Source organism: Schistocerca piceifrons, chromosome 2, assembly GCF_021461385.2.
Source record: "Schistocerca piceifrons isolate TAMUIC-IGC-003096 chromosome 2, iqSchPice1.1, whole genome shotgun sequence".
NCBI lineage: Eukaryota > Metazoa > Arthropoda > Insecta > Orthoptera > Acrididae > Schistocerca > Schistocerca piceifrons.
In genome coordinates, this window is record NC_060139.1 from 26,011,596 (window position 1) to 26,032,126 (window position 20,531).

General features: G+C 43.3%; 1 protein-coding gene across 2 annotated transcripts in view; it reads left to right on the top strand.

Moving 5' to 3' along the window:
* LOC124776992 (brain-specific angiogenesis inhibitor 1-associated protein 2-like) overlaps positions 1 to 20,531 on the top strand; it is an 886,269-nt gene that overhangs the window by 821,153 nt on the left and 44,585 nt on the right. For both annotated transcript variants that reach the window (XM_047252239.1, XM_047252240.1), the window contains exons 4-5: positions 14,306 to 14,367; positions 14,515 to 14,586. In XM_047252239.1, coding sequence (XP_047108195.1) covers positions 14,306 to 14,367; positions 14,515 to 14,586 — 134 coding nt within the window. The remainder of the gene's footprint in view (positions 1 to 14,305; positions 14,368 to 14,514; positions 14,587 to 20,531) is intronic.

A 20,531-nucleotide genomic window follows, 5' to 3' on the forward strand; every position in this document is an offset into this window, starting at 1 on the left:
CTCAGCAGCATTAGTGGCAGAACAACTGAGAGAAAATTTGGAATACATTTCACATAAATTTTCTCAGCATGTTATAGTCTTAGGTGGAGATTTCAATTTACCAGATATAGACTGGGACACTCAGATGTTTAGGACGGGTGGTAGGGACAGAGCATCGAGTGACATTATACTGAGTGCACTATCCGAAAATTACCTCGAGCAATTAAACAGAGAACCGACTCGCGGAGATAACATCTTGGACCTACTGATAACAAACAGACCCAAACTTTTCGACTCTGTAAGTGCAGAACAGGGAATCAATGATCACAAGGCCGTTGCAGCATTCCTGAATATGGAAGTTAATAGGAATGTAAAAAAGGGAGGAAGGTTTATCTGTTTAGCAAGAGTAATAGAAGGCAGATTTCAGACTACCTAACAGATCAAAACGAAAATTTCTGTCCCGACACTGACAATGTTGAGTGTTTATGGAAAAAGTTCAAGGCAATCGTAAAATGCGAAAAACCCATCGTGGTACAACAACAAAGTTAGGAAACTACTGCGAAAGCAAAGAGAGCTTCACTCCAAGTTTAAACGCAGCCAAAACCTCTCAGACAAACAGAAGCTAAACAATGTCAAAGTTAGCGTAAGGAGGGCTATGCGTGAAGCGTTCAGTGAATTCGAAAGTAAAATTCTATGTACCGACTTGACAGAAAATCCTAGGAAGTTCTGGTCTTACGTTAAATCAGTAAGTGGCTCGTAACAGCATATCCAGACACTCCGGGATGATGATGGCATTGAAACAGAGGATGACACGCGTAAAGCTGAAATACTAAACACCTTTTTCCAAAGCTGTTTGACAGAGCAAGACCGCACTGCAGTTCCTTCTCTAAATCCTCGCACAAACGAAAAAATGGCTGACATCGAAATAAGTGTCCAAAGAATAGAAAAGCAACTGGAATCACTCAACAGAGGAACGTCCACTGGACCTGACGGGATACCAATTCGATTCTACACAGAGTACGCGAAAGAACTTGCCCCCCTTCTAACAGCCGTGTACTGCAAGTCTCTAGAGGAACGGAAGGTTCCAAATGATCGGAAAAGAGCACAGGTAGTCCCAGTCTTCAAGAAGGGTCGTCGAGCAGATGCGAAAAACTATAGACCTATATCTCTGACGTCGATCTGTTGTAGAATTTTAGAACATGTTTTTTGCTCGCGTATCATGTCGTTTTTGGAAACCAGAATCTACTCTGTAGGAATCAACATGGATTCCGGAAACAGCGATCGTGTGAGACCCAACTCGCTTTACTTGTTCATGAGACCCAGAAAATATTAGATACAGGCTCCCAGGTAGATGCTATTTTCCTTGACTTCCGGAAGGCGTTCGATACAGTTCCGCACTGTCGCCTGATAAACAAAGTAAGAGCCTACGGAATATCAGACCAGCTGTGTGGCTGGCTTGAAGAGTTTTTAGCAATCAGAACACAGCATGTTGTTATCAATGGGGAGACGTCCACAGACGTTAAAGTAACTTCTGGCGTGCCACAGGGGAGTGTTATGGGACCATTGCATTTCACAATATTTATAAATGACCTAGTAGATAGTGTCGGAAGTTCCATGCGGCTTTTCGCGGATGATGCTGTAGTATACAGAGAAGTTGCAGCATTAGAAAATTCTAGCGAAATGCAGGAAGATCTGCAGCGGATAGGCACTTGGTGCAGGGAGTGGCAACTGATCCTTAACATAGACAAATGTAATGTATTGCGAGTACATAGAAAGAAGGGTCCTTTATTGTATGATTATATGATAGCGGAACAAACACTGATAGCAGTTACTTCTGTAAAATATCTGGGAGTATGCGTGCGGAACGATTTGAAGTGGAATGATCATATAAAATTAATTGTTGGTAAGGCGGGCGCCAGGTTGAGATTCATTGGGAGAGTCCTTAGAGAATGTAGTCCATCAGCAAAGGAGGTGGCTTACAAAACACTCGTTCGACCTATACTTGAGTATTGCTCATCAGTGTGGGATCCGTACCAGATTGGGTTGACGGAGGAGATAGAGAAGATCCAAAGAAGAGCGGCGCGTTTCGTCACAGGGTTATTTGGTAACCGTGATAGCGTTACGGAGATGTTTAGCAAACTCAAGTGGCAGACTCTGCAAGAGAGGCGCTCTGCATCGCGGTGTAGCTTGCTCGCCAGGTTCCGAGAGGGTGCGTTTCTGGATGAGGTATCGAATATATTGCTTCCCCCTACTTACACTTCCCGAGGAGATCACGAATGTAAAATCAGAGAGATTCGAGCGCGTACGGAGGCTTTGCGGCAGTCGTTCTTCCTGCGAACCATACGCGACTGGAACAGAAAAGGGAGGTAATGACCGTGGCACGTAAAGTGCCCTCCGCCACACACCGTTGGGTGGCTTGCGGAGTATAAAAGTAGATGTAGATGTAGATGTTCTAACGAACCTTTTCCGCAGTTTCAAGGCTGTGCCGATGTTTGGTGAATGGTACCCCTCCCAAGAAAGATTTCATAGTTGATGATGAAGAGCTTAAAAGTGAAACATGTTGCAGTTGATGGAATATTAAAAGAGTATTAAACAGCGTTAAGACTTCCTACTTCTCTACGCGGAGATAACAAAAGTCTTGGGATAGCGATATGCACAACACAGATGGCAGTAGCATCACGTACACAAGGTGCATTGATCGAGCTGTCATTTGCACCCACATGATTCACGTGAAAAGGTTTCTGACGTGACTATGGCCGCACGACGGGAATTAAGACTTTGAACCCGGAATTGTAGCTGAAGCTAGACGCTTGGGACATTCCGTTTCGAAAATCGTTAGGAAATTCGTTATTCAGAGATCCACAGTGTGAAGAGTGTACCGAGAATATCAAATTTCAGGCATTATCTCTCACCATGGACAAAGGAATGGCCGATGGCTTTCACTTAACGACCGAGGGCAGCGGCTTTTGCGTAGAGTTGTCAGTGCTAATAGACAAGCAACACTGCATGAAACAAGCATAGAAATCAATGTTTGAAGTACTATCGATTGGACCCTAGACGACTGGAAAGCCTTGGCTTGGTCAAATGAGTCCCGATTCCCGTTAGTAAGCGCTGGTGGTAAGGTTCGAGTGAGGCGTAGACCCCTATAAAGCCAAGGACCCAATTTGTCAACAAGGGACTGTGCAAGCTAGTGGTAGCTCCATATTGGTGTGGGCTGTGAGTTTACATGGGATGGACTGCGTCCTACGGAACCGAACGTTGGCAGTAAACGGTTAGCACTGCTACTTAAAGACCAATTACAGTCGTTCGTGGACTTTACGAGGGGAAATCAATTAATATCCGCAATTTAGTCATATTTTTGTTTATTTTGGTAGTACTGTCATTTTACGTTGATGACGCATGCTTTGTTTATTTGTTGTTATATCTTTGCAATTTTCCAGCTGCTAGGTTAATTTCGGAAGGCGTATCAGGGGCAGAAATTTGTCGAAGACTTTTGGTACAGTACGGAAACAGTGTTTTGCCACAACGGAGTGTCTACGAATGCATTGAAAAATTCTGAAATGGTCGCTCAAGTGTTACACGTACGATGAAGGAGGCTGACGACCGTTTACCGCCACAAAGGAAGAAACATTGAGCGTTCACGTGAAATGATTCTCTTGGACACACGATTAACTATTGACAAAGTGGCACATCTTCTGCAAATTAGTCACGGTTCTGCCTACGAAATCATCCACAATAGACTTGGGTTTCATAAAGTTTGTGCAAGATGGGTCAAAAACAATTCACACAGTTGCATAAACAAACGCGCTTGGACATCTGCAAAAAAAACATTTAGGTTGCCATGGTAACCAATGGGACAACTTCTTAGGCAGGATCATTACTGGCGACGAAACATGGATCCATCATTACGAGCCGGAGAGTAAACGGCAGTGTGTTGAATGGAAAGAAATTCGCCGTGCAGGAAAAAATTCAAAACGCAACCGTCCGCAGGAAAACTGATGTTTGCGGTTTTTTGGGACGCACAAGTTCTAGTACTGGAATATTATGCAGAAAGAGGAACAACGATAAATAGTGTACATTACAGTGAGATGCTTACTGCCAGGCTAAAGCCTGCAATTCTAACCAAACGCCGAGGATTGCTGTCAAAAGGTGATGGGTTGTTGCACGACAGCGCCCGTCCGCATACTACATCTACATCTACATCTATATACATACTTCGCAGTCCACCATACGGTGCGTGGCGGAGGGTACCTCGTACCACAACTAGCATCTTCTCTCCCTGTTCCACTCCCAAACAGAACGAGCGAAAGATGACTGCCTATATGCCTCTGTACGAGCCCTAATCTCTCTTATCTTTGTGGTCTTTCCGCGAAATATAAGTTGGTGGCAGTAAAATTGTACTGCAGTCAGCCTCAAATGCTGGTTCTCTAAATTTCCTCAGTAGCGATTCACGAAAAGAACGCCTCCTTTCCTCCAGGGACTCCCACCCGACTTCCTGAAGCATTTCCGTAACACTCGCGTGATGATCAAACCTACCAGTAACAAATCTAGCAGCCCGCCTCTGAATTGCTTCTATATCCTCCCTCAATCCGACCTGATAGGGATCCCAAACGCTCGAGCAGTACTCAAGAATAGGTCGTATTAGTGTTTTATAAGCGGTCTCCTTTACAGATGAACCACATCTTCCCAAAATTCTACCAATGAACCGAAGACGACTATCCGCCTTCCCCACAACTGCCATTACATGCTTGTCCCACTTCATACCGCTCTGCAATGTTACGCCCAAATATTTAATCGACGTGACTGTGTCAAGCACTACACTACTAATGGAGTATTCAAACATTACAGGATTCTTTTTCCTATTCATTTGCATTAATTTACATTTACCTATATTTAGAGTTAGCTGCCATTCTTTACACCAATCACAAATCCTGTCCAAGTCATCTTGTATCCTCCTACAGTCACTCAACGACGCGACCTTCCCGTACACCACAGCATCATCAGCAAACAGCCACACATTGCTATCCACCCAATCCAAAAGATCATTTATGTAGATAGAAAACAACAGCGGACCTACCACACTTCCCTGGGGCACTCCAGCATTCTGCTGCCCACACTGCTGAAACGCTCCAGAAACTCAAATTTAAAGTACCGTTACTGGATCATCCTCCATATAGTCCCGATCTTGAGCCTTCTGGCCATCACCTGTTTGGTCCACTCAAACAGGCATTAAGGGACAGAAGCGGTGCATTCCTGGCTCGCAGCTCAACCGAGAACCTTCTTTTATGAGGGCATCAGGAAGGCTGTACAACGATGGACCAAGTGCGTTGAAACGCAAGGAGACTCTGTCGAAAAATGATGTTCGTGTAAGTTTCGTATTTGATTACAATAAAATTTCATAACTACTTTGCGGGCAATAATTGACTTACCCTCGTATGGTCCTAAACATGTCACCGGCCCACTATTGTTCGCGATTGGTTGGAGAACTTCTTGGACCATTCGAGCGAGTGGTTTGGCCACCCAGATCATCCGACATTAATCACATCGAACATGCCAGGGACGTAATCGAGAGTTCAGTTAGTGCAAAAACTCCTGCACCGGCAACCATTTCGTAATCGTGGGCGCCTTTAGAGACTGCATGGCTGAATATTTCTGCAAGGGTCTTCCAACGACTTGTTTCTTCCACGCCGAGTCGAGTTGGTGCAGTACGCCGGGCAAAAAGGAGGTCCGACACGGTATTAGGAGGCATCCCGTGAGTTTTTCTCCTTAGTGTATATTTATGCGTATTAATTACGTGTTTTGCTAGATTTATGCGTGTTGTCCCCACCAAAAGTGTATTAGCCAAGTTTTCATTGTCAGTACCAGAAGGCTTGTCGATGGCTGTTGATAAACAACTGGCCATTAAAATTGCTACACCAAGAAGAAATGCAGATGATAAACGGGTATTCATTGGACAAATATATTATACTAGAACTCACATATGATAACATTTTGACGCAGTTTTGGTGCGTAGGTCCTGAGAAATCAGTACCCATAAAAACTACCTCTGGCCGTAATAACGGCCTTGATACGCCTCGGCATTGAGTCAAACATAGCTTGGATGGCGTGTACAGGTACAGCTGCTCATGCAGTTCAACGCGATAATACAGTTCATCAAGAGTAGTGACTGGCGTCTTGTGACGAGCCAGTTGCTCGGCCACCATTGACCAGGCGTTTTCAATTGGTGAGAGATCTGGAGAATGTGCTGCCAGGGCAGCAATCGAACATTTCCTCTGTCCAGAAAGGCCCGTACAGGACCTGCAACATGCGGTCGTGCATTATCCTGCTGAAATGTAGGGTTTCGCAGGGATCGAATGAAGGGTAGAGCCACGGGTCGTAACACATCTAAAATGTAACGTCCACTGCTCAAAGTGCAGTCAATGCGAACAAGAGGTGACCGAGACGTGTAACCAATGGCTCCCCATACCATCACGCCGGTTGATACGCTAGTATGGCGATGACGAATACACGCTTCCAATGTGCGTTCACCGCAATGTCGCCAAACACGAAAGCGACCATCATGAAACTGAACCTGGATTCATCCGAAAAACTGACGTTTTGCCATTCGTGCACCCAGGTTCGTCGTTCAGTACACTATCGCAGGCGCTCCTGTCTGTGATACAGCGTCAAGGGTAACCGCAGCCATGATCTCCGAGCTGACAGTCCATGCTGCTGCAAACGTCGTCGAACTGTTCGTGCAGATGGTTGTTGTCTTGCTAACATCCCCATCTGTTGACTCAGGGGTCGAGACGTGGCTGCACGATCCGTTACAGCCATGCGGATAAGATGCCAGTCATCTCGACTGCTAGTCATACGAGGCCGTTGGGATCCAGCACGGCGTTCTGTATTACCCTCCTGCACCCACCGATTCCATATTCTGCTAACAGTCATTGGATTTCGACCAACGCGAGCAGTAATGTCGCGATACGGTAAACCGCAATCGCGATAGGCTACAATCCGACCTTTATCAAAGTCGGAAACGTGATGGTACGCATTTCTTGTCCTTACACGAGGCATCACAACAACGTTTCACCAGGCAACGCCGGTCAACTGCTGTTTGTGTATGAGAAATAGGTTGGAAACTTTCCTCATGTCAACACGTTGTAGGTCTCGCCACCGGTGCCAACCATCTGAAAAGCTAATCATTCGCATTTCACAGCATCTTCGTCCTGTCGGTTAAATTTCGCGTCTGTAGCACGCCATCTTCGTGGTGTAGCAGTTTTAACGCCCAGTAGTGTAGGTCTTGGGCAGACTGAGGATCGCACATTGTACGAAAGACCTTGTATAAGACAACAGCCGTTCCCTTCCGCACCCCTGGGCACAATTTGTCGAGCGATGTGCTTTGACAGCCTCCTCTTTCTCGGTGCAGGCTAAGGGCTGTTATTACTTTCTCGCACCCTGCTACAGTCCCTGCCGTGTGAATATTATGAATTACGGCCGCGCCGCTTCCTTTCAGCGACGGCGACTAAATAGCAATAGCGAGTTTATTGAACTGTAGCCGCCGGTCGCAGCTGCTCCGTATATCACGCGCCGCCTTCATTATACAGCGCGGCTCGCATCTCCGCCATTGCGCCTGCCCCCCACCCCTCGCCCTAGACGGGGCGACTCCTGCGCTCTCTTTTATTGCCGGATTGCACTGCTGCGGCGCTACGACTCTTCCGCTGCAATAACCTGCACCGGGACCGTTCATTAAGATCTTATCTCGGGACCATTCCGCTTCTTATATAGAAACTTATCTGCAGATTTATTTCTGAAATGCGCGGCCGCCACCTTGGCGCGCCAGAGATAAAATTCCCAGCTTATTCCGCGGCTCGGCGGCTCGGAATTCCGGAGGACCCTTGGCGTTCCTCCATCACTCTCATCTCTGCGTCTCTGCATTTCGCCTCCTCACCACTGCTTTTCTACGTGTCTATTTCGATGCGGCTTTGTTTGTAGTGCGTGGATTCCAATGTGTGATCGAAGAGAGATGGGGGAGAAATATATAGGAAATAACCTTGATCATGTTGGCAACGACAACTAGCAGTAATTTCAAGGTAAGCATAGGCCTCCGCGGCCATTGTCATAGGCAATAAAATTCTTTTGTGTCTGTGTCAGCATAGTCAGTGTTTAAAACGCCCTACGTTTCGGCCTCTGTTGCAAGTGGCCTTCATTGTGGCGCGTTTTTCACTAAACCAGAAAAAAAACATCCTGAGGAAGGCCACTTCCAATAGTGGCCGAAACGTCGGAAGTTTTACACATTGACATGAGGTCGAAGACACAAACACATTTTATAAAAAATATGGCGAAAATGGCTCAAAGCACTATGGGACTTAACATCTGAGGTCATCAGTCCACTAGACTTATAACTACTTAAACCTAACTAACTTAAGGACATCACACATATCCATCCCGAGGCTGGATTCGAACCTGAGACCGTAGCAGCGGCGCGGTTCCGGACTGATGCGCCTAGAACCGCTCGGTCACAATGGCCGGCGCATTTTATTAACAGTAATTTTAATGATTTATGAAAACCATCTCACCTACGAGAGCTTTCGTTCTTAGAACATCTTCAAGTTGCCTGCCGTTAATAAAATAAGAAATTAGGCTGAAGCTAAGGCATTTTAATGAATAAAACAAGCAACTCACAATAAAGTAAGACTGTTGTCGGAGTAAGTTGCTTGTTTTTTCGCAAAGAAGCTATGGCTTTAATTTAATTTCATCATTGGTGGTTACAACGTCTGTTTTTATAGGGTGCCTACATCTTCACATTACAATGTCCTTCAGATGGGCATGCATGTCTGAAGGATCAGACACTGTTCTGACAATTACATCTGTGGTAGATATTACGAACTAGGTTGGCATTTTACGAATCCAGATTGACGTCAGCTATTTGTGACACTTGAAAATTTGTGCCGGACCACGACTAGAACCCGGATATGTGAACGGGGTGACATGTAGAGGAGGAGACACTTAATGGGTGGGAGAGAGAATGGATGGTGAGACACACACACACACACACACACACACACATAGAGAGAGAAAGAGAGAGAGAGACAGAGAGAGATGGGGTTGGTTGGTTATGGGGAAGGGGACCAAACAGGGAGGGATGAAGAAGGAAATCGGCCGTGCCCTTTCGAAGGAACCATCCCGGCATTTGCCTGAAGCGATTTAGGGAAATCACGAAAAACCTAAATCAGGATGGCTGGACGTGGGTTTGAACCGTCGTCCTCCCGAATGCGAGTCCAGTGCGCTAATCACTGTGCCATCAGAGCTACTGGGAGGGGGCGGGGCAGAGGGGGGGAGGGGGAGGCGCGTCACATCGGATAAGAATCCCTCAATCTTCCTAGAAAGTTGGTTTATACACGAGAGCAAAACCTGCCATCGCGCCGCATACCAAAAGCGTGCGATCATGCTCAATGGTGTTGCAGCCCAACAAAGCCAGAGAGGGGTTGAAATGTCCGCGGCTGCCAGCAGCTTAAAGGTTGTCTAAAACATCCTCCTGTTGCTCAGCGCACTGGAAACTGTCGTTTTCGACCGTTAGATGTGATGGATTCAACGCCCCGAGGAAAAGGGTGGTTTCATTGAGGTGGTTTCATTGGCGCCGTTTATGCCACCCATTTCGGACTTTTCTTATAGATTCTGATTAGCGGTGTGTCTGAAACGTTTCTCTCGGTCACAGATAAGAAAACGCGTGATTTCAGCACTGTGCGTCGCAGTTCTAAACTCAATCGCAGAGGTGCCAACTTACATGAGGGGAAGAGGGTCTGTGACGACTCTCCCTCCGTGTGAGACGTCCACGATGGCGGTGGGCAGAATTGTGGCGAAATTTGGTGCCAGTGTGACGTGACTGGCCAACCTTTTACGTCACATGAACTTATGACCTCTGACATGTGTCGACACCTTACTGTTTGAAGTGAGGTCGAACCCAGGGTGACGTCACATAACGCTACGCTATTCCACCGTTACAAAGGAAGTTTGTAGACACCTTTGAGCCAAATTTCAAACCTCTGCATCGTAATGAGAGACAATTACGGAGTTTCCACGAAAAAGTGATCCTTTACCTGAGTTGCGCAGTTTATTTACTTGTTCAGTTATGTGAAATTGTTAACAAGTTGTATTTTGTATATTTGGTTGTACTGTTTTGTTATTTAATAATGTAACATCTCTAGCTACATGAGAACTATTTTTAAAAAGGGGTTAAAACGTCACTGTTACCAACTTCGTCCATTCGTTAACGTCTAGTATATTTCTGGTACAAAAGGAAAAAGAAATCTGCAGATTTTAAAGCTCTAAGCCCCAGAAACGTTATCCTGGACAGATGCCCTCTCCAGCACTCCACGCAAGATGTTCGAAAGGTAAGAGGCGAAGCAGTAGACCTTTGCGGTGGAGATGGCGCGTCAGATGCACAGTATCTGCTCCCGGCTTGTTACACAATCGGCTATCTGTTATCCGTAATTCCTCCCGCGCTCCTGGAGTTCGCCCTGCCGGCGAAGAGCGCTTTGATCCGCAGTAATGAAGTTTACAACTGATTATAAAGTGTCCAGAAGCGGTTACGGGTCCCCTACAAATCTCAGGCCAAAGTTCGCCAGCCCTCACTCAGTAACAGACTCCTCTAGCGAGACGGCTTTCGAAATACGCCCTGTGTACTTACAGAGCGGCGAGCTGCGCTGCCGCAAGGAACACTTGCACCTTCTCAGTTTTATTGATCGCTAATCGTATCACACTGGAAACTTTTCTTATTATTCACTAAACTTTAACTGGCTATGTGTCACTAAAAGTTTCTTTCATATACAGGGTGGCGCAAAAGTCGCTGGACAGTCGGTTAAAAGAAAACAAAAGTAACAGCAACACTTAGTACAGTAGGAAGTCTTAACGCGTTAAGTTGTTTTACCAAATGGTAATAATTACGTCTTGTCAAGTTGGAATACAATGCAGTGACAAACAAAACAAACACAATGATCAAACTCGTGAATTATTAAAAGCTTGGTCTGTGAGACGATTTTACAGTTGTGGTTTTCCGAATTGTCACGATGTCAACGAAAGAATAAAGGATTTTCGCATTAAAATCGTTTTATAAAAGAGGAGTTACTGCTATTGTTAATGAATGGAGAAGACACTTTAGATCAAAGTCAAAGTCTAAACAAACGTGTACGACATACGACATATCATCTATTATTAGAACAACCAATAAACAAACATGGTGTGAGTGTTTAGGGAAGAATATCATGATTTGGCGTACGTGGATCATATTTTTTTGAAGGAACAGTGCACGAGATAACTATTCGGATATGCTTCAGTATTACGTGGTACCAGGACTTATAACGCCTACTGAATACTTTCAGGAAATTTACGTTCAACACGATGGTGCATTATGGCACAGCCGTCCGCGATTATTTAGACGAAACTTTCCAAAGAAAAGAGATTGGTCGAAGGGCAGATATTGACATGTTTCCACGTTCACTGATTATCATGCCCTTGGAGTTTTTCCTATGGGATGTTTGTTCTCAAAAATCTCAGAGCATTGATGAACTAAAGAACTATACGCACGATGTAGTTTATTAAATGGCCATTGATTCCACAGTAAGCCATAAACTACGTAACAGTGTTCCAAAAAGACTTAAAAGATATATTAATGAAGACGGAAAACAATTTCAACATAAAAAATAATTGTATGTATTGTTTGTATTTCGTGTTATCGAACATAAATTCTTTCTTTTGTTTTAATCGATGTCCAGTGTCCAGTGACTTTTGCGCCACCGCTTATATTTAAATCAAAATGAACGCTTTTTCACTTACTCGAATTAATTTCGTAACGGTACATACTGAACAAGGGTCAGGAAAGCATCTAAATCCAATAAAAACCACATCATATGTACATGGTTCACACTTGACGCATTTGTAAATGCATTCACGCACCATGTTGCGCAGGTCTCATTGTGAATGAGAACGCTTATGTGACGAAAAGTCCACATTCGACAGCCATATCAGTTTATTTATGACAATCTGCTCTTGTGCATCTGATTGGCTGTCGGTGAATATCAGTTCTTATTTTACTTAAATCAAAAAAAACAACATGCTCTTTCTTTAGCTGGTTTGCATAACAAGGTATCAGCAAATTAATATCTGTCCTTAAAGAACTCAACTATGATAAATGTGTTTTCAGGTTTTTGAAATTACAATAATCGTGGAGTTATTTAACAGTAATTTATAGAAGTCTTAAGTTTCCTAGTTTTTTTATTGCTCTGCTTTACTTTCCTATCTTGTTTACTACTTCGCTGTACTTTCTTGATTTTCATCTTTTTACTTTTCTGTTATTAGATGACTTCATTTGGTTTTGCTATACTTTCCTACCTTTTATACTACTTTTATCATGTGTTGTTTTCCCTGTCTCTTGATAGCCGCGACACAACCGTCACGATTTACACTAATCATTTTCCAGGTTCTCGAAATCACAAACTCTTTACAATATACTCAATCGCACGCCCCAGTTCACTTCCCCATCGCTGCTCCGCATGCACTACGTATTCAAACCACCACTAAACCTTCCCTCACCCAAGTAATCAGTATCGGAAGTAAATGTTCTCATTTTGTAGAAAACGATATTTACCATCTTCAATGAGTTACCAGAATCATTATTTAGTCATAATAAACTACAGCACTGATTTCATGCGATTCTCAGTATTCATTACCGCAATTTAATACTTTTGAACAATGCAAATACTTTTTTTTTTTAATTTTAAAATATTTCGTTTCTAAAAGGCCTTCCGGCTAAAGAACTATTTTTTTAGCTTTGATTATCCACCTTCAATTATGTTCTTTTTTCTTTTGTTACAGTTTATGAACATTTCGTTCAAGCTGAATACCGAAAACTTTTTAAGAATTTTTAAGAATCTGAAAAATACATCAAATGTAATATGGGCGTGTGGCCATGCTTTTGAAAGAAATGAAGAACAATTTGAAAAGTCCTCTCCTAGTCACATACTATACGTAATACATACAGGGCGTTATGTTTTGTCCCCGTAATTTACTCACATCAACTTTCACACTCTTTCGCTGAGATATTCCAAGGTTTGACAGGTTGTTTGTTTGGGTTAGCGTTCAATTACAAATATCCATTAGACCGTTCACTCAGTACTCGGAATCGTTTGAAAAATTGTGGTGAAAGTAGTACCATAGATGTAGGTATGGTTATTCGAACGTTTTTACCTTCATGGTGCATTTGGGAAGGGAGAGGGCAGCTCGTATTAGCTTCTGGGGATTAAAATGAAAACTACTGAAACACTCTATCAGTCACCATACTATTACTACCATATTATTACCAAATGGGGCGGGGGGGTGGAGAAGTCGGCAGGTACCCTCTGACCCTCGCTGTGTAGGCCTGTACCCTAGTTAATGCGACTCCTCATTAAGACGTTATGACGTTCCAATCCTTTCTGAGTACGCACAGCAGCAGTTTAACCAGAGTTTACACTATACAAGATTAAAAAAAAAAAAAAAAACGTATCTTCATAGTTCTTTGGGTGGTAAATCTCTAACGTTGTTGACCAGGCGCTGGAACTTCTCAGACTCTCGTGTACGGTATTCTACGATACGTCAATGAATCCATTTCCTTTCTGTTTCCTTGATGTTCCAACCAGTCATCTTCATGATTACGAAACATAGGAATCGTGCAGTATGTCATCCTTTTAACAAAAGCTATTCCAGCTGGTAATGGAAATCGACTTGGTTTCAGACACAAATGGCAGATAATGAAGCAGTATCATCCTTCGATCTTTTATTTCCACTTATGATTGATGATTCTTTCACACTACTCTTAGAAGTTAAGTACATTTAAGGTTAGCCTTTCATGCTGATGATAACTCTATGAATTCCTCCACAATCGTTTGTGAGCAATTTAACAACTCTGTGTCATAACTTGTTAAATATTTTTCTCCGTCCACATTTTACAGTCGTGAATAAAGCTCAACCACTGGTTCCATCAGCTAACCAGGTATTCACTGAAGGAAACTTGGATCATTTTTATTGGAATTCTTCCTACAGTTGTCACTTCATTCTAACTTTCGTCAGAGTAATGCAATAAGGAACTATCTCAATAAATTACGAACTGCAACTTGGCCAAAAATAAAAGTCTCAAGAACATATACACAGCAATAATTTTTCATTTCGAAGAGCAGGTTTCAAATATCACCACACTCATAATGTAAATATCACTGTATATTTTGTTTCTATCATTGTGTCAATAAAAGATAAGTGTAAACAGAGAATCCCACGGTGACAGGGAGCTTTGACAATTCTTTGCTGTTCACAGGTTCTGCTTTGATGCAAATCGTTGATGTATACAAGGAGATACAAGCTCAACAGATCAACACGGTGAGTGTCTGGAACCTTTATTTTTTCTATTTCTTGCAACAGAAGTCTAAACTGTTCACTTAAAATTCCAACAGTTCGTCATAAATTACTATCCTATTTAAAAGGTCTAAACAGAGCTGAGCAATATAAGTGAAATTTCTGTTTCAGCTCAAAGCATTCTACGTAGACATGCTTGTTCCACTCGAGACCAATCTAGAAAAGGATACAAAAGTTGTGCAGGTAAGCAGACAGCAGATCAGTTGGTATTACAGTCTTCAAGTAAGATTCAGTCTATTGTGTCCTGTATGTTTGACAGTTTGAAATGAACTCGTGTCACTTACCACTCAAGCAACTCATCTACTAAACTGTTCATTCATCTTGGGCATTATCTGCAAGCATGTTATCAGCCAAACATTCTCAACATTTTTGTTTATTCGTGCAGTATACTAGACACTACTGATTCGACAGTATTAATTAGACATGTAAAAATATTTTACAATACTGGACCTGCGATACACATAATTTTCAGCTCTGCTAGGTGTCGGAACTAGATGACACATAATTAAGTTTTTAGTAGCTTTTGGTGATAAGTACTGTATAAACAATATCCATTTATACGAACTATAGAGCACACCACAAATCGAAAAAATCTTTTAGTTTCTTAATGAAGAACTCAATTTTGACCATTGTTATTAATCTGTTTTGCATTGTTGATGTAGATGTTCAGTCAATCAGTATACCGCGATGGTCGCATCCACTAAAACATAGAAACAAAATAGTGTCAACTGGAACGTAAGCTCTCGCAATGCGCTTTGTGTGCAAAAACGAAGTCTTTATACCTATTGATTACGCAACGTCCCTCTGAATCAGCAGATGGTCAGTATGGAGAAGAATTTTAAGCCTAACTGTAATTCAAACAATTTGGATGGTAATCGCTAGTTAATATACAAAAACAGGGTCCTATTTAATTCGAGTGAAGCGAGATCTTCTAAAACGGCATATTCCAGCATATTTATAATGCTGGTTCAGTGAACATTTTCAAGTATTTTATTTCACGTCATAGAAGAGTGGGCCTCAGAGCTCCGTGCAACAACACACACTAAGATTTTTCATGGGTTCCCTTAAATTCTGTACGTTTAATATTCAGTCCTTTTTAATTTTCACTTTTATCCTGTACCAGGACTCAAGGATGCAACAAAAAACAAAGAGGACTCAATCTGCATGTTCATTTTTTAACGGAGTGAATACATATTAGTGAATAGTGCCAAGATTCCTGGGCCACTGCTCTGCTCACAATAAACAGTTTATCAAAATCAACCGTACTCTATCGTTGTCTAATATTCAGGACAGATACACAGTTTGTCACCCTTCAAGTATTTTGTTCCTCCCTTTTCTTACACTTCAGCAATGACATTGGTGTTGGTTTCTTGCACTTTTGTTATGTGATTTTTTCATTTCTTCCTTTACTTCCCTTTACTTCCTCAGACTGCATATGAAGAATGGTAATGAAAAACGTTCTAAGTGCTATTTTTTTCACAAAACGAGTTTTTAGTGGTACTGCGTTACTGTGTCCCTAGAGTTGATCCAGGTGACAAACCATAGAGAGAGTCTTTCAACTATGGGTTAACAGATGGCACATGATCTTCGGAACAGAAGTTTTTTGTGGTTAGGGTGTGGTTTCCTTATTGCATTTGAGAGAACGCTAAATGCGCAATGACGCGAACACATTTTACAATATTGTGTTCTGCGTACAGTAGAGGAACAGTTCAGATACTAAGACTGTTTATTGAGTATGTTAATGCATCGCGTCATAAAGCAGCATTTGTAAGGCAGTGGTTTGTGCACAAAAACATTCCTGAGTTGGAGGACTTGCACACAGTGCCGAACTGAACACAACCTTTGGGATGAGCTTGAACGTCGATTTAGATGCAGGTCCGATCGTCCAACCTTCTCTTGTTTCTGCTACTCTTGAGGACAAGTTGCACCCATCATCCACAGACATGTATTGCAAATGTTTGCAGCAGAGTTCTAGCCGTCATAAAGGTGAATGATGGACGCGCCCCATATTGATGTCGAATAACACGAGTCCGCACACCGTTGGGCAGATAGAGTAGGAAAGAGGAACTGGCAGAAGGTAGGTTGTGAGACCAGGGCTCCAGTCATGTCTGGATAGCTCAGTTGGTAAGGCTGTTTTATGGCTTCGATTCTCTCTGGGTTACTCAGGTTTATTCGGCAAAGGAGGTTACAGTTTTACAAAATTTGTCCTCAAGAGTAGCGGAAACAAGAGAAGGTTGGACGATCGGACCTGCATCTAAATCGACGTTCAAGCTCATCCCACAGGTTGTGTTCAGTTCGGCACTGTGTGCAAGTCCTCCAACTCAGGAATGTTCTTGTCCACAAACCACTGCCTTACAAATGCTGCTTTATGACACGATGCATTAACATGCTGAACAAACAGTCATAGTATCTGAACTGTTCCTCTACTGTACGCAGGGCACAATACTGTAAAATGCGTTCGTGTCATTGCGCATTAAGCGTTTTCTGAAGTGCAATAAGGAAATCACACCCTAACCACAAAAAACACCTGTTCCGTAGTTCACTGTTGACACTACACATGGTGCCAGGTAACGCTTTACGCCATTTGCAAACCCTTCCGTCGGATTGCCAAAGAGGATAAGGTGATTCATCACTCCTGTGGCGTCGCCCTTTACACCAGCTTAAGCGTCGCTTATTACTGAGTACAGTAACTGGTGGCCAGTGAGGAATTGCTCGACTATTGTATCCCATTATTTTTAGCTTCCAATGCGCGCTGAGCTAGCTGAACTGCTGATAATACGAGGGCTGACTGAAAAGTAATGCCTCCACCTTCGTAACTTTTCAACAGTTGGCATGTAGCAGGTACTGGCTTGTTCCGTAGCCTCTTCTCTACAGCTCCAGTTGGCGGGAAGCCTTACAAGGGAACCTCCCCATCGCATCCCCCTCAGATTTAGTTATAAGTTGGCACAGTGAATAGGCCTTGATAAACTGAACACAGATCAATTGAGAAAACAGGAAGAAGTTGTGTGGAACTGTGAAAAAATAAGCAAAATATACAAACTGAGTAGTCCATGGGCTACATAAGCAACATCATGGACGAAGTGTGCTTAGAAGCGCCGTGGCCCCGTGGTAGCGTGAGCAGCTGCTGAACGAAAAATCCTTGGTTCAAGTCTTCCCTCGACTGAAAATTTTACTTTCTTTATTTTCGCAAAGTTATCATCTGCCCGTTCGTTCATTGACATCTCTGTTCACTGTAATAAGTTAAGTGTCTGTGTTTTGCGACCGCACTGCAAAACCGTGCGATTAGTAGACGAAAGGACGTGCCTCTCCAATGGGAACAGAAAACTTTTGATCGTAAGGTCATAGGTCAACCGATTCCTCCACAGGAAAACACATCTGATATATTCTATACGACACTGGTGACGGCATGTGCGTCACATGACAGGAATATGTTGTCGACCCACCTAACTTGTACACTTGGCGAATGGGTAAAAAGATTCTTCTACCTTGCCCGATTTAGGTTTTCTTGTGGATGTGATAATCACTCCCAAAAAAGTGATGAAAACATAAGAGTTTGTCACATAAACTGAAAATAAAAAATTGGAATTTACACTTGTTGGAAGATTTGAACCTAGGACCTTTCGTTCCGCAGCTGCCCGAGACCACGGCGCTCCTGTGTTTCAATCGTCTTTATTGTTGCTTATGTTCCCTTGAACTACTCAGTTTGTATATTTTGTTTATTTTTTCACAGTTCTACACAACTTCTTCCTGTTTTCTCAATTGATCTGTATTCAGTTTTTCAAGGCCTATCCACTGTGCCAACTTATAACTAAATCTGAGGGGGGTGCGATGGGGAGGTTCCCTTGTTAGCACTGAACGGTTGTTATAGTGTGAAGCATGGAAATCTGCGAAGACGGCCGGTCAATGCGATGTAAGCAACGTGATTGAATTATTGACAGCAGAAGGTGTCACCCCAAAGGAGATTCATCAGGGAATGAAAGCAGTTTATGGTGATTGTGTTGATGTGAGTACTGGCGTCGTTGAGCGAGTAAGTTTAAACATGTTGAGGCCGGAATATCTGATCTGCGTGACAAATAGGGAGTTGACGTCCTGTGACAGAACCACCGAATTTCACAAGCAAAATGTTGACAGATTGATTCAGGACGATCGTCGTATCACTCAGAGAGAAATTGCAGGCACAATCGGCATTTCACATGAACGTGTGGGTCACATTATTGCTTTGCTTGGCTATCGGAAGATCTGTGCACGATGGGTGCCCCGGATGCTAACTCCTGAAATGAAAGCGCACAGACCTGAAATTTGCCAGGAACTCCTCTCGCGTTACGAGAACGAAGGTTACGGCTTTCTCCATTCAATTGTGACAGGAGACGAAACGTGGGTACACCATTACGACCCGGAGACAAAATGTCAGCCTATGGAATATCGACACAAAGACTCGCCCCCAGAAAAAGAAATTCAAGACGCAGTCTGCAGCTGGAAAAATCATGGCCAGTGTTTTGGGACGCAGATTGTGTCATCCAAGCTGATTTCCTTGATCGTGGAACAACAATAAATTCAGAGCGTTGCATTACAACGCTGTGAACTCTGAAACGACGGCTAACAAGGGTCCGAAAGGAAAAGGTTAATGTTTTCCTGCATCATGACAATGCCAAACCACACACATCACGTGCCACCACAGCAGAATTTCAGCGACTGAATCTCACCACCGTACGGCATCCTCCAAACAGTCCAGATTTAACACCCTCTGACTTCCATATGTTCCCAATAATGAAAGGCGGTCTGCGGGGACATTATTATGCTTCTGATGAAGACGCTGTGCAAACTGATAGACTGTGTTTGCGGAAACAGTGTGTCGACTTCTTCCGTGACGGCTATCAGAAAACGCACAAATTTATCCAATTGGCTAGTGATTACGTGGAAAATAGAATATTGGTAATTGAAGATCACATTCTAAGGATTATTTCTGCATTTGATTTGTTAAAATATTCCGATCCAAACGACGGTGGAGGCATTACTTTTCATTCAACCCTCGTACTTTGGAGCTTGCGTTGATAACGCACTATTTTTTACGACCACCCGACGCAATTGTGGACGGTTTCCGTCGCTCAGTCCATGAGATGGGCCTGGTTTTGGCTTAGCTATTGTTGCAAAACGCAGACTTTCACGGCCGCAAATGCCACAGTTAATAAAATACTCCGGGCTATTATGCAGTGACCTGATGGATTTTACATTAAAACCGAACGTTTCCTCCCCATCTGCGGTGGAAATTTTCCAGGGAGGCTGTAACTTCTTTGAGTATTCAATTCACACCCTGGCTCACTACTGCCTGCAGAAAAATTCCATTTACGCGTATTCCGCCCAGTGGTCTGACGTCACATGCTCTGAGTAACCCGCACGCAACTGGCCGTTGTCAGTTGACGTCGTCTGCTCTTGCTATCTCCCAATGGTGGAAGAGCCGTAGACATCTTCGTCCAGAGGTCATTCAGTTTCACGCCCTTCTCCTTCCTATTGAAATTATTGGGGTGTTGAACAATTCTATGGATTTTCTGTAAAGCCTTTCGTCGTGTCCGCTTGAGGCTACCCGTACTTGAATCCTGTGGAAAAATGGGTAAGGTGACCTCCGCAACAGTGTATCTGCCAATCTCTTCCCTTCTACAGTTGCCCTTGTGCTCTCATAATCGTTTTTTGTCCGTTTTTGGTACTAGCCACATATACCTCCCCAGAAACGCAAGGAATCTTATAAACTCCTGGTTTTTCCAGCGATTTGGGTGCATCCTTGGGCAATTTCAGGTTATCTTGTATCTTCCGGGTGGGTTTTTAGATTACCGATATATTCCATTTTGTCAAGATCTTTTTCTCTTGCTGTTGGTAACGTCCTTAACGAACAGCAGGAAAACTTTCGACTTCGCAGACGCTTGTACATCGCCATGATTTTTGCAGGAGGGTCTTAACGCCCTCATTACCCCAACGAACGAATAACCGTTCTTGAACAATGGACTGGTAAGGTGTTAGCTGTTTTCTGTTCCTTCGCGTTTCCACTTTTCAGTTACATCCCCAACAGTCAAAGGAACTTAAGTTCTGAGGTCATCAGTCCCCTAGAACTTAGAACTACTTAAACCTAACTAACC